At 39.4% G+C, this 23,968-nt stretch overlaps 1 protein-coding gene across 1 annotated transcript in view; it reads right to left on the bottom strand.

The window, feature by feature from the left end:
- Positions 1–17,827: 17,827 nt before the first annotated feature.
- The window catches only part of PELP1 (proline, glutamate and leucine rich protein 1), a 32,840-nt gene continuing 26,699 nt past the window's right edge, over positions 17,828–23,968 (bottom strand). Inside the window, exons 6-17 of the mRNA XM_031965392.1 lie at positions 23,000–23,059; positions 22,399–22,549; positions 21,775–21,904; positions 21,433–21,520; positions 21,094–21,182; positions 20,895–21,011; positions 20,595–20,742; positions 20,260–20,419; positions 20,115–20,170; positions 19,706–19,912; positions 18,110–19,414; positions 17,828–17,986 (exon numbers count right to left, since the gene is read on the bottom strand). Of these exons, the coding sequence (XP_031821252.1) occupies positions 17,891–17,986; positions 18,110–19,414; positions 19,706–19,912; positions 20,115–20,170; positions 20,260–20,419; positions 20,595–20,742; positions 20,895–21,011; positions 21,094–21,182; positions 21,433–21,520; positions 21,775–21,904; positions 22,399–22,549; positions 23,000–23,059 (2,607 nt within the window). The 3' untranslated portion in view covers positions 17,828–17,890. The remainder of the gene's footprint in view (positions 17,987–18,109; positions 19,415–19,705; positions 19,913–20,114; positions 20,171–20,259; positions 20,420–20,594; positions 20,743–20,894; positions 21,012–21,093; positions 21,183–21,432; positions 21,521–21,774; positions 21,905–22,398; positions 22,550–22,999; positions 23,060–23,968) is intronic.

Raw genomic sequence — 23,968 nt, 5'->3', positions numbered from 1 at the left:
GTACAAGTATAATCTATATAAAATTGCTTGTTTTCTCAATGAAGAGGGAAGGGAGGAAGAATTTGGAGCCCCACATTTTCAAAAACGAATGTTAAAATTTGCTTTTTCATGTAATTGAGGGAAAATTTAAAACTTTAAACTCATTATAAAACAACAACTTGGTACTGACTGAAAAGTAGATTACATTGGCTAGGTATACACAAAAACAACTGACTATTAGTAGCCTAGAATTTGAGTAAAATCAAGAACACAAACTGCTAGGATAAGAATTCTGTATTTGACAAGAACTTATTCAAAAACTGGAAAATAGTTTGGCAGAAATTAGGGTTAGATCAAATCTTTTTTTTTTAAAGTTATATATGTACAATTATTTTAAACATTTCTATATCAGTCATGTTGTGAGAAAAAAAATTATATATAAAAGGGGAAAATCAAGAGAAAAAAAGCAAACAAAAAAGGTAAAAAATAGTATGCTTCAACGTGCATACAGTTTGTATATACCATAACTTATTTAGCCATTTCCCAGCTGATGTTTCCATTTCCTTGCCACCACAAAAAGAGCTACCATAGACACTTTTGCACATGTGGGCCCCCTATTTTATAATATCTTTGGAATAGAGACTCAATAGTGACACTTCTGGATCAGTTTTATAGCTCTTTGGGCATTGTTCTAAATTGCTCTCCAGAATGGCTGAATCAATTCACAACTCCACCAACAATGCATTAATGGGTGAGACCAAATCTTACACCAAATATCTCAATTCCAAATGGAGTTGTCACATAAATATAAAAGGTCATGTAATAAAAAAAAATTAGCGGAACTATTGCCAGGGGAGAATTTTTAACCAAATAAGGGATAGAGATGATCAAAAATATATAAAATCATGATTAAATAAAATTTAGAAGCTTTTGCACAAAAAAAAAAAATTAATGTAGCTAGAATAAGAAAAGAAACTATTGGTTGGGGAAAATCTTTGCACCAATATTTCTAAAAGAGGTATGATATTCAGGATACATAGGGAATTGGTAAAAATAGATAGAGACCAAGATTTAAGCAGTTTTCAAAAAATGAAATGTAAACCATCAACAATCATGTGAAAACATTGGAAATGGCTAATAACAAGAGAAATACAAAATAAGACAGCTCTGAGATTTTATCTTAGCTCTCATATTAGGTAAAGATGATAAAAAAAGTAAATGTTAGACGAATTTCTCTCTTTCTTTCTCTTTTTCTCTCTCTCTTTTTTCTTTCTCTCTTTTTCTTTCACACACACATGCACACACACACACTCCAACCAACTTGATAATGTTAGAGAGTAAGGACCTAAAACTGATTTAGACATTTGCTGTATTACCTTATTGATTACATTGATTACATTTTTGAGTCCCAGTGATAGCTGCTTTGAGCATGATTTGCTACTCCAAATCAGGCAGGAATTTAAATTTGGCTTTAGAGATTTTCTGGATTAATACCAGTGGAAAAAATGAACCAAAGAAAGGGAATCTAAATTGATGGGAAATCAGACCTTCCCCAAGTTTAATCTTGTTTCCATGTGAAGCCAATGTCTTCATAGGAGTTCCCTGGGTTGAAGGTGATAGAAGAGATCAAAGAAATTTGGAAAAGACTTTTGTGCCTTCAGAGGACTGAAGATCCACATCTCAAAAGAGAGGATTTGGACTATATACACGAAGAATGATGAGATACATCATTAGGCAGGACAATAGATGGATTTGGCATTGACTTATATTTCATACCATGCCAAAATAAGATCAAAATTGAAACATGATTTAGGTGTAAAAAGTGATACCATGACCAAATTAGGAGAGCAAGGGATAATTTACCTATCAAATCTTTGGAGAAGGAAGGAATTTGTGACTAAACAAAAAATAACATTATAAAATGGAAAATGGATGTTTGATTATCTTAAATTAAAAAGGTTTTGCACAAACAAAACGAATGCAGTCAAGATTTGAAGGGATTAGAAGGCTAGGAAACAATTTGTACTTACAGCCAGTGTTTCTGATAAAGGCCTCATTTCTAATATATATAAAGAACTGAGTCAAATTTCTAAGACTATATAAGTCATTTCCCACTTGATAAATGGTCAAAGGACATGAATAATCAATTGTCAGATGAAGAAATTAAAGCCACTTATAGTCATATGAAAAAATGTTCTAAATTATTATCGAGTAAAGAAATGCAAATTAAAACAATTCTCAGGTACCACTACACACCTCTCATTTTGGCTAAGATGACAGGAAAAGAGAGTGATAAATGTTGGCTGGGATATGGGAAAACTGGGACACTAATACATTGTTGGTGGAGTTGTAAACTGATCCAACCATTCTGGAAAGCAATTTGGAACTATGCCCAAAGAGCTATCAAACTGTGTATACCCTTTTATCCAGGAGTGCCACCACTAGGTTTGAATGTCAAAGAAATCATAAAAGAGGATCCACATGTACAAAAATGTTTGTAGCAGCTGTTTTTAAGGTACAAAGAATTGGAAAATGAGTAAATGCTTATCAGTTGGAGAATGGCTGAATAAGTTGTGGTATATGAAAGTAATGAAATATTATTGTTCTACAAAAAATGAGAAAACAGGCTGATTTTAGAAAAGCCTGGAAAGATTTACATAAACTGATGCTGAATGAAGCAAGCAGAACCAGGACAACTTTATACAGAGCAACAAGACAGTGTGATGAACAGGCTTGCTTCTTGTCAGCAATTCAGTAATCCAAAGAAATTCCAATAAAGTTTGGATGAAAAATGCCATCTTGTTGTGCCACAGTTCCCTTTTATCATCCTCAGTTCCCTTAGTTTTCCTGCCTCGGTTTCCCTAATTGTCCTGCCTCAGTTTCCCAAATTTGTCTTGCCTCAGTTTCCCTGAATTGTCTTGCCTCAATTTCCCTGAATTGTTCTGCCTCAATCCCTCTGGTTGCAACACCCCTTCCCCCCTTTTTCTGCTCATTAGAACTGAGATAATTAGGGCTTGGACATCTGGCATTCCAAAAGATAAAACTCCAGATGTCCTATCTCAAATACCTAATTAGTATCTCTAAGTTTCAGACTTCCTGACTTTAGTTGAAACCTCCTTAACTCCCAATTTGTTAGAATTTATGGTCCTACCCACAACCTGTCAGAACCGGATTGATGGTCCCTGCCTGGAGATTCCCATTCACCAGAGTTTGGATTCCACTCCCCCACTCCCCTGCTTTTGTTTTGTTACCCAAGCTTGGAGCTATATGTATGTATGTATTTCATGGGACCCTTACATTCACTGCTGGATGCTTTGGACATCAGCCCCTGGGAGGAATCATGCCCCCAGCATAATCTCACTTTCTCAGAATTGCAAATAAAATATTAAAAACTCTCTGACTCTATCTTGCCTCGGTTTCTCCAGCATTACAATCTATTTTTCTCTCCCAAGATGACTCATATGGAAATATTTTTTTTTAATGGATGTACATGTATAACCTAAATTTTTAAAAAAGAAAGAAAGAAAAGTTCTACAAACTCTGGAAAGAATATTTGAAACTTTTCTTCTTGGAAATATATCACTGCTTTCCCCTATGTGGAACTCCAAGTGTTCAATTTGGGCTGTTCCCTTCCTCCTAAATCACACTTGGAAGATGGGTCTCCAAGACCTCGCTGGGCAGTTAGATCCCCAGGTACAGAATATTCTTCGGTTTTGCATTCTGAAAACTATTGTTCATAATCTCCTAGCAATGTTTTGCTTTTTTTTTTTTTTACCTTAAATAGTTAGCCAGAGGGCACAATTAGCCTAAGACAAAAACATTTCACTGAAGTGGCATAGTAAGAATAGTAACTATAAAATATTTCCTCCACAAAATTGGGTGCACTCTCCCACAAAATGCACAGTGGCTGTGGGGGAAAAAAGAGACATATATAAAGAGACACACATTTAGGGAACATATCTAGCCACGATCATTCATGAATGAATGCTTCAGGGCCCTACTGTCCTACTTTTCAAAGTATCCTCATATTGTTCCCTTTGGGCATAGCAACTATGCTGGACATATTATTTTGCTAGATTCTTTGGGCCCAGTCCCTTTTGGGAGGATTGTCTTCTACTGGACAAGTAACTTTGTTCCAAAATGCTGTGATCAATGATATGGGGAGGAAGAGAAGAGAGAAATCACTCCTCCCTATTCCCAAATGTCAATGAGTGATTCCCTTTCAGAAATTAAGTTCTTCTTCCTTAGATGGCTGGCTCTCTTCTCAACTGCCGAAATTCAAACTCTTCAGAGGTATTTCAAATTTTGAATGACTTTGAATTGCTTTTCAAAGGCCAGTAGGATCATGACTTATCCTTAGGCCAGACAATGGCTGTTTACCCTGTAATTTCATTTAATATAAATAATTTCTTCAACTTTCCTGAAAGAATAAACACATCTTTGAACCTTTAAGCTTTAAGATTTCTGTATGTGTGAGAATAAGGAAATCCTTGATAAATTTATTTTGTGAATATTACACTTGTTATATGTGTGTGGATCCCATTTTTACCTCTTTCTGTGACTTAAAGGAAGTATAGTTGATCAGTGCTGCTCCTAATACCTCCTAAAAAATCACGCTAGTGTCCCTTCCTTCACATTTGGTTCCCTGACTCTTCTTTGAGAAAGGAGGTGTATATTCCTTAATTATACAGGAGATAGAAGACCATAATATTGATCTGATTATTAATCAAGCTCTAACAATCACAGACATTTTTCGAGAAGAATTAATGACTTTAAGGATGTATATCTTCTTGGCACTTTCAAGACCAGAAACATGGCAAGAATAAAATAAAGCAACATTTTAAACCCAGAAATATATTTTTGCTCTGTAATCCTAAAAATCCAACTAAAAATTAATGGCCTAATTTTAGTAAAGGATATACAGGATATAAAATACTTTACAATCAACAATTTTTTGGTTCATTACAAAAAAATTTCAACAAAGAAAAAGAAATCCCATTCAAAATCGTTAAAAAAATTTTAAACTGGGAGTCCAGTTATGAATACACACATAGGAATTATATTAATAAAATTACAGAACATTCTTTGCAGAAATAAAGTAAAATTAAAATAATTGGAGAATTAATTGATAATTATTGGGCTTTGCTCCTATTACAATACTGCCTAAATTAATTAACAGATTTAATGCCATGCCAATCAAACTGCTAAAGAGATACTTTATAGAACTATATACCAGCAATAACAAGTCTCAAACTACACTGGATAGCAGAAAACATCAAAACAATTTGGTACTGGTTAAAAATTTAAATAGTTGATCAGAACACAAGTACATATTTTTCAATAAACCCAAGTATGCATACAACTGGGGTAAGGACTCATATAATTCTACAAAAAATTCTGGAAAATCTGTAAAGCACTCTGAGAAAAATTAGGCATAAATCAATATCTAATACCATTTGCCACAATAAGCACCTAATGAATAAAGGGTCATGTCATAAATTATAGAAGATGGGAAGAAAATGTTATTTATACTTATGAATAGGGAGAAATTTATTGACCTATGACATGATAATATGATCACAGAAGACAAATTAGACAATTTTGATAACATAAAATTGAAAAGGTTTTGCATGAACAAAAAAAAATAATTAATATTAGAAGGGAGAGTTAACTAGGAAAAAAATCTTTTCAGCAAATTTCTCTAATAAAGATCTGATAACAGATATGTAGGAACTGATATAAATATATAAGAATAAGAGCTATTCTCCAGTATTTAAATGCTTAAACGATACAAGCAGGCAGTTTTTTAAGGGAAGAGAAGGGAAGGTAAAAAGCATTTATTAAGCAACTGCCATGTTCCAGATACTGTGGTAAGTACTTAATAATGTCTTATTTAATCTTTCCAATAACCCTGGAAGAAAAGTCCTCATTTTATTGTGGGAGAAGTTGAGGCAGCAGATATTAAGTGGCTACCCAACAAAGTAGGAAGTAACTAAGGCTGCATTTAGGTCGTCTTGATTCTAGGCCTCATCACATATTCAATGTACCACCTAGCTGCCAAACTATCAATAACCATACTTTGAATAAATGCTCCAATTACTAACAATATAAGAGAAATGTAAATAAATACAGTAAGTTCTGCTAGCAAATTATCAAAAGTGACCAAAAAAAAAGAAAAATGACAATTGTTGGAGGACTAGGGAGGAAATACATACTAATACATTGTTGGTAGATTTGTACAGTGGTCTAACCCATTCTAGAAATCAGTTTGGGACTGTATCTAGTGACTAAACTTTATATGCCTTTAGATCTAGGGATACTTCTACTATGCATATAACCCACAGAGATCAAAGACAGAGGAAAAGATCCATATGTCTAAAAATATCTATAGCAGTATTTTTTGTTGTACCAAAGATCTGTAAATAAAATGGGTACTTCATAAACTGGGGAATAGTTAAACAAATTATGATGTGGACATATATAATGCAATATTATTGCCTCATAAGAAATGATAAAAATGACAGGTTCAGAAAAACCTATCAGAAGTGATGAATGAAGTGATCAGAACTAGGAAAACTATTTTAAATACTTATAAACTCTGGCCAATGACTATGCCAAAGGGCTTTTAAAACTGCATACTCTGCACAATATTTCTGCTAGGTCTATATCCCAATGACATCAAAAGAAAGAGGAAAGGACCTATTTGTACAAAAATATTTATAGTAGCTCTTATTGTGGTGGCTAAGAATTGGAAATAGAGGGGATGCCAAATCAATAGGGAAATAATTAAGCAAACTGTGGGATATGGTTGCAATGGTATATTGCTTTAAGAAATAACAAGTATTTGTTGGTGGAGAATGTGAAACGATCCAACCATTCTGGAGAGCGATTTGGAACTATGCATATCTTTTTGATCCAGTAATATCTCTACTGGTTCTGTATCCTAAAGAGATCATACAAGAGGGATAAGGACTCACAGGTGCAAAAATGTTTGTAGTTTTTGTAGTGGCAGGAATTGGAAACTGAATGGATGCCCATCAGTTGGGGAATGGCGGAATAAGTTATGATATATGAATGTAATGGAGAATTATTGCTCTATAAAAATTGGTGAATAGATTGATTTCAGAAAATCCTGGAAAGATTTACATGAATAGATGATGCTAAATGAGCAGAAGCGAGAGAACACTGTATATATACAGTAACAAGATTATGTGATAATCAATAAAAAAATTATGTAATGGATTTGCTTCTTCTTAACAGTGAGATGATTCAAGGCAGTTCCAATAGACTTGTGATAAGTGCCATCTGTATACACAGAGAGAACTGAATGTGGATTAAAGTATAGTATTTTCACTTTTTTGGTTTTTGTTTGTTTTTTCCTTTTTTCATATTTTTTTCCTTTTCATCTGATTTTTTTTTGCATAGTATGATGGATATGGAAATATGTTTAGAAGGAATTGCACATGTTTAACCTATATCAAATTGCTTCCTGTTTGGGGGGAGAGGAAGGGGGAAGAAAGGTAAGGGGGGATAGAATCTAGAACTCAAAACTCAAAAAAAAAAAAAAAAAAACAACCAAAAACAACCCAAATGTTAAAAATTGTTTTAACATGTACTTGGGGGAAACACACAAACACACACACACACACACACACACACACACACACACACCCCACACATACTTTTGACCAATGCAATGACTAATCAGAACTCCACAAGGCTGATGATGAAGCATCTCCAATTAGTGTAGAGGTGATGGAGGAAAAATCATACATTTTTAGACCCAAATGACACAGCACAAACTATTTTCCTTGATTATTTTTATGTATAATAAAGGAGGGTTTTAATTTGGTGGTGGGAGAGTTGGGAGGGGGATAGCAGAATATTGATTAAAAACAAACCAAAAAATAGCAATGAACTTTTTTTCCTGTAATTTTTTTTTTATTAAAGCTTTTTATTTTTCAAAGCCTATCCATGGACAATTAGCCCTTGCAACATTAGCCCTTGCAAAACCTCAATGAATTATTTTAAAATTCACAGAAGAAGGAAGTTCAGAAAGGAACAAAAAGAAGCAGGGCAATGTCAATACTACTCTATGCATGTTAATATGTATTTTAAAAAACAAGTAGGTATAATAGATTAACCAATTAATAAGACTTTTTTTTCTGGCCTTATAAGAAAATGTTTGTGTTGATAGTTTTCTAGTTCATAAAACAAAAACTTTTGTTAAAAAAAAAAAAATTGAAGGATTAACAGAAGAAAATGGGAAATATTTATAAAACCCATTAAACATAATAACTTTAAATAATAAACTATTTTCTCCATCAGGGCTAATGACCCCATCCCTATTGGATTCCTAGAAGCAGCTAAGTAATGAACTGGACAGAATGTTAAGTTGGAGTCAGAAGACCTGAGTTCAGACACTTCTTAGCTGTATGACTGGTCAAATTTCAGTCACAGCAACTTCTCCCAAAGTTTTTATGAATATCACCTGAGATGTAAAGCACTTAGTATTTACTTAATGAATGTTTGTTCCTCTTTCCTCCTCTCTCTTCTCTAATGTCACATAGTATTCACTTAATAAAAGTTTGTTCCTCTTTCCTTCTCCCCCTTCTCTAACATTATTCACAGTACCAGAAGTGGCCAAAGAAAGAAAAGCAGTTAGATTAGATTAAATGTTCTGGGTCTACTATAGAAGGTATACAAGGGAGAAAATGGTATAGAAAAAGTCTTAAACTAAAAAGATGTGGTCAAGCCCATCATTAATTATAGACCTACTCTTTATCCATACACAATCCTTTTGAGAGTCACTGAAGCATGAATCAAGGGCATCTTCAATGAAGAAACAAGAACTTTTACCTTCTTCCCATTTCACAATAAACCAAAAGATGTAGACTAAATGAGCCTGTTTTTGTTAATTACGATAATGAAAAGCATTTGACTGGATAGATCAAAACATTATTTTGCCATGCTTTTTTACCACAACATATCTCTATCTATCCATCATAATCATTCTGAATTCTTTATAACAAGTAACAAACCTATTATTTATCAATCTTCAAATCATAAACATCAGATGAGGCATAAAAAGGTAAATTGCTCACCAAAGTGGTTTAGCACTATGGGGGAGGAAACATGGTGAGATTTCCTGGGCTTGGTGAGGTCGTTCAGATGTATGTATATGGTCAAAACATATTGCAGGGACTCCTAGAAGAAATCCTTCAAAAGCATTTGGCCTGATGATCTACATAGGAAAAAAACAAAACAAAACAAAACACAAGTGGATGAGGAATGCCTATTGCCCCAATTATAATATGCATTTGGAATGGAACCCATTGATCTTGTCCTTCAATAAGTATAACTGTGTCAGACAGTATAGAGAGAGACAGTAAATAGAGAGAGCTACAAATTACAACAATGAATTTGCCTTTGGGAAATTGCAAAGCTCTCTCAATGGTCTCAAGCTTCTCATAAAAGCTTTTTTTTTTTCTTTAAAATCACATCCTTCTATTGGTGTTGCTGATATAATAGCAAAATACAGAATATAAAAGTGTTTGAGGAATTAAAAATATCACAGAAGTGCAGGGTGAAATGTGAACAGAGAGTGACATATATAGGGGACCAAGAAGAGCAGATGTAAAAGATGTAATCAAGGACTTTTATGACAGAAAAAATGATGGCACCTGACAGGTAGACAGCCAGAGTGCTCAACTGGTAGGACATGGACAAAAGGAGCATAATAAGATAAGCAGAGATGGATTGTGATCTATGATATTAAAGGAACGTTCATAGCTATAGCCTCCCTTTCCTTCTAGGCCTATACCACATGTGTCATTTACATATGTCCACTCTTCCTCCTGAAGATCTACCTACTTGTCAGGGACTGTTCCCTGGTTTTATAGGAGAAATATTTTCCAAAAACTGTTCTTACTATCTAGCTAATACTTTTGTGTTGAACTAATTGCTCCCCTGGCCTTCCCCAAGTGGGAGCATGAGCAATGGTTCTGCGTGAATACTGACTCAGAGTACCTCGAATGGCTCTCCAGACAGTTGAGGAAGCCTCTACATAAGAGTGTAGCCCTACTCCACCTAAAGTGGGTTTGTTCATCTCCTGAAGGACAGCTGTGTGCCATTGCATACATGTAGGAAAATGTTACTCCTGATTGATGGAGAGATTTCTGGGAAAGACAGAGACAGAGAGAGAGAGAGAGAGAGAGAGAGAGAGAGAGATTGAGATTATGGGATTATGAATGGTGAGTGGGAGATCTCTAAAGTCATAGGTCCTGGGGGGAAAACCAGCACATCAACGCGTACACTCATTCCCAGTTTCTATGACCCCCAAACACTGCTGGGAGCAGATTTCTGAGTGAAATCATTCTCTTCCCAGTTAAACTGTGATTTTATCTCCCTCCTGGATTGTAAAGTCCCCTTTACTCTAGTGTATTCTGTTAGCTAATTTGTAGCTTCCACGATTACTATTTTACTTGCTTGCTTTGATAAATATTTGCTTCCTATTTGTGATTATTATTTGTGAAATAAATGTATGGTATATAGAGGAAGCTAAATAATTCCTTTCTCCTCTTCTCTCCTTCCCCTCCAAATGTCGTCTTTATCCTCCCCTTAACTCTTATTTAGGGAAAGTAGTTTTATATTCTTCAACTGCAAATATATATGTGGTAGATATGGCAATTCCCCAGTTGAAGACAGGGGAGTAAAGTCATTGCCCAGTCATAGCCATTATCATCATACTCTCCACAAAGGTAGAAATCTAATCCATCAGAAAATTGAGGTGGGGCATTAGAGATCTATCTAAAAGTACCTGTTAGATAAGGCATGTTATAAGAGAAAAGAAAATTTGGGAAGAATCAAAAAAGAAAGTCAAGAAAGACTAGAGAGAGGATACAAAGAAATGTGGTGTGACAGGAAGGAAAAAATGGAGACAATAATGGGAAACAAAGAGAAAAGATAAGGGAGAAAACAAGATGAGAATTTCTCCTAAGAAATATAAAACTGGTAATATGACAGAAAAAGATAAAGATGAATTTTGGAAGGGATGTGAGAAAACTGGAACACTAATGCATTATAAATGGAGTTGTGAACTCATCCAGCTATTCTGGAGAACAATTTGGAACAATGCCCAAAAAATTATAAAACTGCAGTTTTGATTCAGCAGTGTCACCACTGGGTCTGTATCCCAAAGAGATCATAAAGGAGGGAAAAGGACCCATATGTGCAAAAATGTTTGTAGTGTCTCTTTTTGTGGTGACAAGGAATTAGAAATTAGCCCATCAATTGGAGAAGGGCTAAAAAAGTTATGGTATATAAATGGAATATTATTGTTCTGTAAGAAATGATGAGCAGGCTCATTTCAGAAAATCCTGGAAAAACTTACATGGACTGATGTTGAGTGAAGTGAGTAGAACAAGAAGAACATTGTACACAGTAACAGCAAGACTATGTGATGATAATCAACTATGATAGACTTAAGTCTTTTCAACAATACATTGATTCAAGACAATTCCAATAGACTTGGGATAGAAAACACCATCTATATCCAGAGAACTATGGAGACTGAATGCAGATTGAAGCATACTATTTTCACCTTTTTTGTTTGTCTTTTCTTTCTAGTGATTTTTCCCTTTTATTCTGATTTTTTCTTTCATAACATGACTAATATGAAAATGTTTAAAATGATTGTATATGTATAAGCTATATCAGATTGCTTGCTGTTTTAGAGAGGTGAGAGGTAAAGGAGGAAAGAGAAAAAATCTGGAACTCAAAATCTTATTAAAATGAATGCTTTTAAAATATCTTTACATATAATTGGAAAAAATAAAATACTATTAAATTAAAAACATTAATTAAAAAGCATTAAATTTGGCTCCAAAGATTATTGTCATATGAAATTTCACTGGTCTAGCCTTTGTAGAATAAAGGAGGTCTAAGGAAGGAGACACAGGCATAGCATTCCTTGAGGGCCAAGAGAACCTGACACATGTTAAGCGATTTTCCCAGGGTCACACAGCTAGTAAGTATTAAGTGTCTGACACCAGCTTTCATCTCAAGTCCTCCTGAATCCAGGGTCCATGATTGATCCACTGCACCATCTAGCTGCCCCTAAGGTACAGTCCTTATGAATGTTTTATGCTTCTCCTTCATATCTATCCTTCTTTATCCCTGGACAATTTAGCATCTTTCTCACCCCCTCATTTAGACAGTATGAACTGTCTAAATCCAGGGACTGGATCTCTGGTGCTCTGGGCACAGCACCAGAAGGGGAAAATGTGACAAAAAAAAAAGACCCCTTTTCCTTCAACACATATGGATAGACAATAATACCAGTCTGAGGATGTAGAGTAATAAAAATGCTTTTGCCTTGGCCAAAAAAACGGGTTCAAATCCTGCCTCTGACACTTACTGGCTGTGTGACCCAGAAACTTAGTTTCCCAGGCTACTCTTTTAAAGACTAAAAATGCTTATCTGCATCAGTAGGGAGTTGACTCATCCAAAATTCTCTAATGAAACCACAAATTCAAACTAAAACAAAACCCCCAAAACTCTAAGGTTTGCTCTGGTGGAGGGGGGAGCAAAAAAAAAAAAAAAAGGGACCAAAGCTGGCACTATCTGGTAAAATCAGAGAATGGTAGGGGGTGAGACTGTAGTTGAAATTTTGGAAAAAAAAATTTGGGGTAGAGAAACCAGATCTTGAGAAAGCACACAAAAGCATCAAATTGGAAAGAAATAAAAAAGGTCTTAGATTATTGTGAAAGACTGAAAAAATAGCAGAAACTCAGAGGAGTCACCCTCAGATTCAGGTCATGGGATATGACTTAGGCAAGAAAATTCTGTAGTCAAAATCTAAGGTAAGTATCAAGATGGTGTCTGGCTAGTTGTGAAGAGGAAATTTTATCTTTTGTAGTGTCTAGAAAAATTTCAGAGGAAAAGACTGAATTGGACTAGTTATTGAAAAGAACCTTGAAATACTACTAGAAGAGACTGGAAACTGCAAAAAGCTTAATCTGTGTGGGGAATCTATCTAGTTATAGTGAGGAAGAAAACTGGACAAATGCTATCTGGGGGGTATAGCTGAGCTTGTTCTTTTAAGGAGAAAGGAAGGGGTGACTGACAGTGGAAGTCTGTGAGTCCAGGGACCCAGTTTTTGGAGGAGAATCTCCTCTTTCTTGGCAGTAGTGGATTGTGATTCTATCATTTGTGCCATTATAGAGAGAGGCATGGGGGTAGGAGGGAACTCTGAACTGTTACCTCATCTCCCAAGATGGTTGAGGGGAAAGTGATCTTAGCCTAGGGACCTCAGTTAAATTCTTCTGTTTCCTATTCCTACTCAATTCTCCAGTCTGGGAAGGAATTTCAGGGACAAAGCTAGTTGCCTACTTTTTAGTTCGTGGGAATAGCCCATGAAAGCTTGGGACAGTATATCAGGGTTCTGAATTTAGAGGGCATTGGTATGTCTTGCACTTCAACAATCTAGAAATAACTTATCACCCAGTTTGGTGTTATTTTGGGACTTCGTTTTGGTCCAATATTGTGTCCTGCTTTCTAGAGCCCCCAAGTTGGGGTAACAAAACATACCCTTGCTTTCTAGAGCCCCCATGCTGGGGGTATTAAAATATATCATCCTAGTGGAGAAGTGATGAGGCGGGAGTCCTGATGATGGTGGAAAAATGGAGTTCGTTTATTTCAAGGTCTGTCCCCTTTATATAATGAAAGAAAAACAACATAGCACGTGGGACCACATAAAGAACTTGCTGTTGTATGTAATTTGCCACCTGGTATCACTCTTCCACCGGCTATCACTCTGCTTCAATCTCAACACAGGTTGTCACCGCCCCCTGACTTCTCAGAAAGGCCGAGAGCCCTTAGGGGAGATAGGGAGCCAAACCAGACATTGTTAGCAGGTTCCCTCTGGGCTGAAGGGTCCCATACCTTACCCAGAATTTCCCCACTATGACCCTCTATAATCCAAACCTATGATTTCATCACTGATGGGGAAAGTTTCTACCATATCTTTTTAGAGAGTTGGCTGGAATACAGAAATGTGGTGATTTTCCTAAGGTCAAACAGCCAATTTGTGAAAGGCAGGACTTGAAGCCAAGTAGTAGACTCTAGACCAGTTTTCTATTAGTGCACTAAAACATACTTCCCCAATAAAATGAAAACATTTTTACAGTCAAAGGTTCTGATAAAGGCCTCATTTCCAAAATATATAATTGACTCAAATTTATAAGAAATCAAGCCATTCTCCAACTGATAGTCAAAGGATATGAACAATTTTCAGATGAAGAAATTGAAACTATTTCTAGTCATATGAAAAAGTGCTCTAAATCATTATTGATCAGAGAAATGCAAATTAAGATAACTCTGAGATACCATTACACACACCTGTCAGATTGGCTAGAATGACACGAAAATATAATGATGAATGTTGGAAGGGATGGGGGAAAACTGGGACCCTGATACATTGTTGGTGGAATTGTGAACACATCCAGCCATTCTGGAAAGTGATTTGGAACTATGCTCAAATAGTTATCAAACTGTGCATACCCTTTGATCCAGCAGTGTTACTACTGGGTCTATATCCCAAAGAGATTTTAAAGAAGGGAAAGGGACCAGTATGTGCAAGAATGTTTGTAGCAGCCCTCTTTGTAGTGACTAGAAAGGGGAAATTGAATCAATTGGAGAACGGCTGAGTTGTTATATGAATGGTACAGAGTATTACTGTTTTGTAAGAAATGAACAGCAGGATGATTTCAGAGAGGCTTTGGAGAGACTTACATGAACTGATGCTAAGGGAAATGACCAGGAAATGAGATCATTATACATGACAATAAGACTATATGATGATCAATTCTGATGGACATGGCCCTCTTCAACAATGAGATGATACAAACTAGTTCCAATTGTTCAGTAATGAAGAGAATCAGCTACACCCAGAGAAAGAACACTGGAAAATGAGTGCGGACCACAACATAGCATTTCCACTCTTTCTGTTATTGCTTGCTTGCATTTTTGTTTTCCTTCTCAGGTTTTTTTAACCTTCTTTCTAAATCTGATCTTCCTTGAGCAGCAAGAGAACTGTATAAATATATATACATATATTGTATTTAACATATACTTTAACATATTTAACAAGTATTGGATTACCTGCCATCTAAGGGAGGTGGTGGGAGGAAGGAGAGGAAAAGTTGGAACAGAAGGTTTTGCAAGGGTCAAAGTTGAAAAACTACCCATTCATATGTTTTGTAAATAAAAAGCTATAATAAAAAATTAATAAATCCAGTAAAGTTTTAAAAAAAAACATGCTTCCTCCTGTAATACTTAATAAGAATAAGTTAATATTGAAAGGTGAACAGGTAAGCTCCTTTTCTGCTCTCTAGCTATCCTCTGCTTTCCAGGAAAGCTTTACCATCTGACTTTCACAAGGTATCTCCTTTCTCAGGGATCTAATTCCATCCTTCAACTAAGGATGAATTAGGGGCCATCAGAAAAATCTCTCACCTATAAAATTAATTTTTAAAAAATCTGTTGTGAGAAATCTCACATGTGAACAAGTACTGTAATTTTTCCTGGAAATCTGATGTCAGGGTGAAGGCCCACCTTAGGAGGTTCAAAAGCAAAAATTAGCTGTCCTAACACAAAGTATTCAAGGATCTCCCCTTCACTTTTTTGTTTAGCATTTTTATCTAAATGAAGAAATATATGGCTACTAGTCAAATCTGTAGATGACAAAAAGCTGAAAAGGGATACTTTGCACTGGATAAAGGAGTCAGGATTTTCAAAACTAGAACAATGGGGTCAAATACAGTAAGATGAGATTTAATAGGGATAAATGTAAAGTTCTCCACTTGGATCTGAAAACAAAATACCTCAACTACATCAAGACAACATAGAGGAGTTGGGGTTAGGCAAAGGGTTCATATAAATAAAGGCCTTTTCAGGAAATTTATGAGTCAATAGTGTGACAATGAAGAGACAAACATATTTTGGATACCTTTCCATTCCCCCCCAAAACATAACCATTACACAATTCAATATAAAGATCATAGTGCTCTTACTTAGCCCAGGTCAAAGCATACAAAGCTCTGGATAGAGCATTTAGATTATTTTTTAGGCACTGTATTATATGGACACTGACAAAATAAAGAGTATGTGACACTTGAGAATCAGTTGAAGAAACTAAGAATCTTTAGTCTGGAAATTAGAAGATTTAGGCAAGGACCTGATAGGAGCAGATTCTTGCTTTGCTACAGGAATAGAAACAATGGGTGGATTGCTTTCAGTCCAATAAAAGAAAATCTGAAACTAATGATCCCAGGATACCAGATCTGGAGTTAGAAGCTCTTCCCTCTACTCATTTCTGTACCCCAAGCTGGTAATTTAGTACAGCTTGCTCATTTTACATATTAATAAATTGAGGCCCAAAAAATAAAGTGACATTTCCATGTACACAGTAATAATTTGTGAAGTTAACTGGGATCTGACCTCTGGTTTTGCAACTCTAAAAAATCTAGTGCTCTTTGCCATACAACAATTTGCTTCTGAACAATTCCTGTGCAAACCACCTGACACCCAATTTCTACAAAATTTTAGATAGACACATGCACCCACTGGGACAGACCCATCAGATCTGGAAGGGCAGCTAAAAGGGACCAAACTTGGCAGAATGTGGGTGAAGAAGATCACTGAGTTTATTAAATCTGAGCTATGAGACACTTGAGATATAGATCTAGTTCAACATGAAGATGATGAGAATTTAAAGTACTTTATCTAAGGATGTACAACCTTGTTGTTTGACAACAGTCAAAAGGACTGGGAATCTGGGTCTCCAAATTCTTTAGTCATTGCTAGATTTTCTGCCTGGTGAGGAACCCCCGGACTGTCAGCAGCTCTGAAGAAATGAACAGCATTTATCCAGGTGCACAACAGTTGGGAGTGGAGGTTACACTCATACACTGGAATTCCATCATCTCTAACCCATTCATTCTTTTCATGTCTTATAAACTTCAACTGTCATCCCCTTTCAGACTCCAAATCTATTCCCTAAATGGAAATCCAGTTGGGGATATAATATATTGCCTGAAAGGAATACTGGAGTTGAGGACCTGGATTCAAATCTTGGCTCTACCACTTGTAACCTTGGCTCAATCACCTTACTTCTCTTCATTCTGCTTTCTAATAACCCTGGGGGGTAGACCGCATCATTCCAGGGTCCTAGACAGCTTTAACACTCTATGGCTAACCCAAATATTACCAACCATTTCAGATGAAATATCATGTCCTCTACCCGACCATATTAAGTTATTTAAACAAAGAAGTTTGTCTTATACAAGTTTGCACGCTGACCCATCATCACTCTTCACATCTAGCCCAAGTTAGTGAACCTTGGTACGACATATGCCTCGATTGCCTGGGGAATCTTCTTTCTCCTTTATGTCATTTCTCCTCTGGGTCTCAGTTTTCATTTCTGCAAAATGGAAACAAAAGTACTGACCCCTTCCCCCCAAACCAAGTTGTCCAAGGTAATATTGTGGTCCTTTCATTACCGTTATGAAGGTTAAAACGATGGCTATGAATTCTAAAAGCATTTTATAAAATGTTGATATTGTCATTTAGAGACCAGGACATCTATGGATGAGAAAGCAAAGATGAAGCTGCTGAGCTTTGGTTTCCACAGAGATGATCGGAAGAGGGAGAGAAGAGGAAGAATGAAAGAAAGAGAAGAATGCAGAAGGAGACAGAAGGCCAACGTCCCTCCCCACCAAGCATGAATTGCCTTCTAAGACAAAATGTTTGGGCTGCAGCAGGCAAAAGGAAAAGCAGAGGCTATGGCTGATATACAGATAATGACTTTATTTAATTTGAAAACCTGGGAGGTATGAGTGTGGAGGGGATGCTAAGAATCAGGCTCTGGTAGAGGTGTTGGCTTCTCTTCATCAGGCGGGCAGTCAATGAAATCGGCCAGCATAGCGGCTGTGTCATCCTGTTCCTTCTGGAGGCAGAGAGGCACAGACAAAAGGCACAGGTAAGGCGGGGAGCCACAACCAGCCTGGGAAACGGCCGCTTTCTCCGCCACCCCCCACCCGTACTCCCCTCCCGTGTTCGTCCCTCTTACCTCCCCCAAGGGTTCCGTTTCACTCTCTGTCACTGTGGTCTCAGCACCCTTGGCTAGGGGAGGTTCTTGATTGCCCCTCCCATCAGTCCCCTCCTCACTTAAGACAGGGGGCTCATTTCCAGCCAGCTCTTCAGCAGGGGGTGCTTCTGGTACATCTGTTCTACCTTCCTGCTCCCTTTCTCCTTGAGAGGGTGAAGCCTCGAGGGCCAGGGCAGGGGCACCCCCCCCCTCCTTTTCATCCTCTGCACTGGGTTCTTCTACTTCCATCAGGAGACCAGGCTCTGGTTCTTCCTTGGGAGGCTCTGAGGGAGGAGGAAGGGGGGAAGAATCTGGGAGAGGGGCTCCCCTATCTTCTACCTCACCCTCTGCTGGTTCAAATTCTACTTCCTCTAGTTCTTCCTCTTCTTCCTCTTCCTCCTCCTCTTCCTCCTCTTCCTCCAGCTCTCCTTCTTCTTCTTCCTCAAACTCCTCTTCAAATTCTTCTTCCTCTTCTTCCTCCTCTTCAAAATATTCTTCCTCCTCATCCTCCTCTTCTTCCTCTGGGAAGTCCTCCTCTTCCTCCTCTTCTTCCTCTTCTTCCTCCTCCTCTTCTTCCTCATCACTGCTGTTAATGTTGATAACCGTTAGGTCTTCTTCCAGTGGAGGGGGTCCCCCACCAGCTGTCCCTTCAGCCACTAGCTGGGGTGGTGGGAGGGGTCCAGGCCCTGGTGGAGGTGGCAGGGGTCCAGGGGCAGGGGGCAGCTCCTCAGGCTCTTCTTTGGGTGGCAGGGGTGGGGAGGCAGCAGTAGCAACGACAGGCAGTGCTGGGGGTGGTGTGCCACCCTGGGGAGGTGCAGGGGGCAGGGGCAGTAACCCCTCTGGCACAATCACCACACTATCATCTGAGTCACTCTCCAGAGAGATCTCCACATCCGATGTCTCCTCCTTCTCATAATGAACAAACGCTGGTCGAGGAGGCCTTCCTCCAAAGGCCTCCTCTGGGGGCTGGGAAGGTGGGGATGTCCCAGCAGGGGCTGGGGTAGAATCCTCATTAAAGGCTGCCCGATGGTTTTCAGGGCCAGCAAGAAGTCGGGGGGGCACAGACACTAAGCCTGGGACAGGGAGGCCCAGGTGGTTAGCTGTGGCAGAAGTTGGGGGCCGAGGACCAGGGGGATGGAAAGGTGGGGCCCGGAAGGGGGAAGGGGGCTCAGGCTGAGTTGGGGGAACAGTAGGGGGACTGGAGGGACCTGGGGACTGGAGAGGAGGAACTCTTGGGTGGGCCAGGGCAGCACAGGTCACTAATGCCTCAGAGCAGAAGGAAGAGACCTAGAGAAGGGCAAAGAGAAAAAATGGGGATTATTAATAGCATGATGGAAGAGAAGAGAAAGGCAGGAAAAATCTAAAAGAAGCTAAGCCAGGAAAGGGACCAGAAAAGGAGTAAAGTAGGAGATGAACTTCAGGGCAAGGGAAGACCTGAGATGTGATACAGAAAAAAGCAAAAAGAGAAGCAGAATCCACAGATAGACTAGGTTTCCTAAAGATAGGCAGAAACTTAGGTCAGAGGCTAGAAGAGAAGGAATTCTGTCCCAGAAAAGTGAGGGCATTCTGTGGTAGTACCTCAAGGTTCTCCTCACGCTGGCCAAGGGAGAAGGCTTGCAGGGCACAGGTGAGGGGGGGAGGACATTGTGGTGCTGGTGCCAGCAACAGAGCAAGTAGCAAGCGATAGAGCTCTCGGCGACATCGAGCACTGGTATAGGGAGAACCTCCAGGAATCTCACCCTGTTGGGTACCCATTACCATGGGCAATGTCAGCTCATGGAGTCGCTGGGGGAGTCAAAAAGAGAGGTCATACACTAAACGACAAAGCCCCCCACCCCCGACTCCCTCTCCTCCCTCGACTGTACCACCAAAGACAGGGAGAGGAGGGGAGAAAAGGCCAGCACCCCAGTCACCAACATTACAAGGCTTCAACCCTTCACCTCCTCCCCTCTCCCCCCAAATCCAAGATCTGATGCAGGGAACCAACTCTGTGAGTCTCTTCCTTGATGAGGGGCCCGCACATGAGGATGGTCCGGCTCAAACCTGGGAGGATGGGAAGGGGTTCATGTGAGCGAAACTGGGCTGACTCCAAATTAGAGAATATTTCTCCTAGTGCTGTCATAAAGCCTCACCTCTCAAGGCAGTGGTACAGACGTCACTGTTGGCATTGCTATCTCCCTTCCTGTGCATGGGTGGGACCACAGCTTCCCCTGAGTCCAACTTTAGTTTCTTGGGGGCACTAGGCTTCCCAGACTGCAATCCTCCATCTTGGGTGACCCGGGGACCACGAAGCTTGGGGACAGGAGTGGGGGAGGGAGCAGGAAGAGTATTATTGGTGTGTTAAGTTAGAAAGTATGATAAATAAAATGGAGGAAGGGAACAGGTTGAGTTAAGGAGGAGAGGAACAAAGCAGGTAGAGTAGGGGAGAGTGTTTGGGAGAGAATGAGGTTGAAAACTCAGGCCTCACCTTGAGGGCATCAGCAGGTGGGAAGATGTCACTAAGCAGATGAGTAAGCAGAGCCTCAGACTGAGCTCCCCCTTGGAGTATCCCAGCCCCAGCCCCACAGGTCTGTACCCATAGTTCCAGCACTGAGTACACCTTCGCCCGAACTGCACTGGGAGACAAAGAGAGAAGGAGTTATGGGTATGAAAGGAGTCTTTTCTCTCCTCTCTTAGAATCCACTCCTCACGAAATTCTCATTTGACTACTTCTTATACCCCATCAATTCTTCCCAATGCTAGTACAACACTCCTAAAGTTTCATTACCTATAGGGTCTCTCCTGGCCTGGTGGAAGGGGATCTCGCCCAGCACTCCAGGTGTTAAGGACCTGGGGAAGCAGGCGGCAGATAAGCCCCCCAAATCGAACAAGTCGACTCCCACACCTGGAAGAGTGAGGGGAGAATATGAACACTGAGATCACTTTACAACTCCCTCAACAACTCCCCCCTCCCCAATCACACTCACGAAAGGATAAGGGCAGAGAGCAGTTCCAGGGCCTCCAGATGGATAGAGGGCAACAGCAGTAGCCTTAAAGGACCATCCCCCAGCCAGCTCTGGTCAGGAGAGAAATCAGTATGTTCATGGGGCAAGGGCAGGCTGGGAGTAGGGCAGGGAGGTGGGAGGCAAATGGGTATGGACACAAAGAAGAAAGGAGATAAGGAAAAGTGAAAAGATACAGGCATTTTTGGAGAAGAAGTCAAGAGAAAATAAAAAGTCCTGATTCTTAGGGAGTAGGGGGATCCCAGGGTAGGTGAGGACAGCAAAGGTAGTCTATGGAGATATAGTGAGTAATTCTTCACTTACAATGTTCTTGCCACTAACACTGAGAGTCCGGCAGATAATGTCCAGGATGTCTTGTACTGGTACAGACACTGGTGCCCCAAATTCTGAGCTGGAAGTAAAGACAGAGAGAAGATCCCATAAGATCTAGACTCTCCAAATAACTGGCCCTATCATTTCTTATGTCTTCATCACCCCTAAAGACACCTGAGCTAGAGATGAATTCTAATCCCTCCTGACTCAGAGTCTCACTCTGCCTCTTTCAAGGTCCTCCCCTTTTCAACCCATATCCTATCCCCCCATTCCAACCCGTATCATATCCCCCCATTTCCACCTCCCTATACCATGTTATTCCCTTTCCCACACCTGAGCATGAGCCCCAGACATCGGGCCAGCCCTGAAAACCTTTGTCGAAGCTGGAGAAGACCATGAACATCATTATCAGCAGGAGGTGGCAGCAGCAGCTCCACTCCAGGACCTTCATATTGTATTGGGGCTGGATATACAAACATATATATATACACACACACACAAATATACAAAGTGACAGCTAATAAACTTCCTACCTTTGGTCATCCCTTTGCCAAGCTGTTCCATCTTTCCCAAAAATTTAACCCAGACTAACCCCACCCTGCTCAGTTACTCCTCTACTCATGCCCAAAGCAGGCACATGGTTCATCCTTCACACATGCTCTGTTCTGTTTCTTTCAAAAAAAAAAAAAAAAAAATCAGAGCTTCAAGTTTTCCCAGATCCCACAGAGATTTATTTATTTATGCCTTATTTACCATAAGGTGCTTACCCACAGTAAGCAAGAGATAATTAATGAATGAATGACCCCTTGTCTGTCATCCCCCACCTCTTAACCATACCATTCTGGAATCAATCTCCCTCCTCCCCACCCTTCTTATCACCACCTTCCCAAGGACCATAGCAATCAAACCCTACCAACCCCAGCATTCTCCCCGCCACTAATCCTGACCCAACCATACCAGTCTCAGCACCCTCGTAGAGGGCCCCCAAAAGGCCATGTAGAGAGGCCAGTAGACAATGTAACTCTTGTTCCCAGCTCTCTGTGTGCTTCAGGCCCTGGGAGAAGCCAGCCCCCAGGGCAGGCAACCTCGAGTAACACTCACACGCCAACTACAGTAGGGAGGAGAGTCAGGAACTAGGTCACCCAAGGGAATCACTCTGTGATCCTCCCCAAGTACCAGTGAGAAACATGGAATGAGGGTGGGGGATGGTGGTGGAAAATCGATTCTAAACCTAAAGGAAACAAAGGAAGAAAGGAAGACCAAGACACATGAGCTCAGAAGACAGACATAAATAGGGGAAGAGACAAGGAAATAGGTAGAGGTGTTTATGTGGTTGGTAGGAGGGAGAAACAAATCTTAAAACTAGAATAAAGCCAGAAGCAAGAAAATTTAAGGAGGAGATCCGAATAGGCAAAGACACAGAATCATCCCAATACTGGGACCCATGTATTCTATATGATTGCCATAAAGTTTAGGGCAAGGAAAATCTAGCCTTTTCTATATACCCACACCACCCTTTCCAACTTCCATTTTTATGTCCTTCCCACAACCCTTTTACCTGCTGGAGTTGAGGGCTCAAAGCTTCAACTCTGGATAGAAAAAAGGAGGCCAGTTTGCCCTAGAGGGAAAGGGAATTATTGAGAAAGACAAAGGAACTTCTTCCCCCATTCCTCCCAACAAGTCTTATAATCTCAATTAGTATTCATCAAAAAGAGGAAGTGAGAACTACTGAGAGATGTCGTACTGTCTAATGGCAACAAATGAATCATTGGCTTATATACTGTGAAACACCAGGACTGAGGTCTTGTGAAAGTGGGAACAGCTCAGGAAACACCATTTTTATTTTTTCTCTATAATCACCTTTGTTTCCTTTCCTGACATTTTTCTAGGCATGACTTAATGCCTTAACTGGATTTTGAAGGATGGGCAGAATTGAGGTGATGGGGAGGAAAAAGCAAAGAAAAGGGCATCTGGGGGAGGGGGGGGAAGACCAACTAATGGCAGGCAGTCACTGTAACAGTAATACAGAAAGCATATTTCAGGAAAAAATGAGTAGTATTTGGGTACTTGGAAAATATGATGAGAAAGGCAATGAGTGCCCTGAGAATAGACTATCTTCTGCAAGATGTTCAAAAGACTAATTTCCCTCCTGAACCTGTCCCTGCCTCCAAAATTTCCCTACTTATATGGAAGGCATCAGCGATCAGGTTCAAAACAAATAATTCCTAGGCTTGGATGACACCAATTTTGCTTCTCCCTTCACTTGCATAGCTAATATTCTATCACCTCTTGCCTGAACTTATGATAAAGACATTTATCAAAAGTCTTTACTACTCTCATCTCCAAAACAACTCCACACACCTGCAAAAAGAATCTTCCTAAGGCACAAGTCTGATCATATCTCTAAAAAACAGTTGGTGGGCCAGTGGATAAAGTGCTGGGCTTGGAGTCCAGAAGACCTGAGGTCAAACAGACACTCACTAGCTTTATGACCCTGGGCAAGTTGCTTAACTTCAGTTTCCTCGAT

The sequence above is a fragment of the Sarcophilus harrisii genome, chromosome 4, assembly GCF_902635505.1.
Source record: "Sarcophilus harrisii chromosome 4, mSarHar1.11, whole genome shotgun sequence".
In the NCBI taxonomy this organism is placed as follows: Eukaryota; Metazoa; Chordata; class Mammalia; order Dasyuromorphia; family Dasyuridae; genus Sarcophilus; species Sarcophilus harrisii.
The sequence above is the reverse complement of the archived record's forward strand: the minus strand, read 5'-3'. Positions and strand labels throughout refer to the sequence as shown.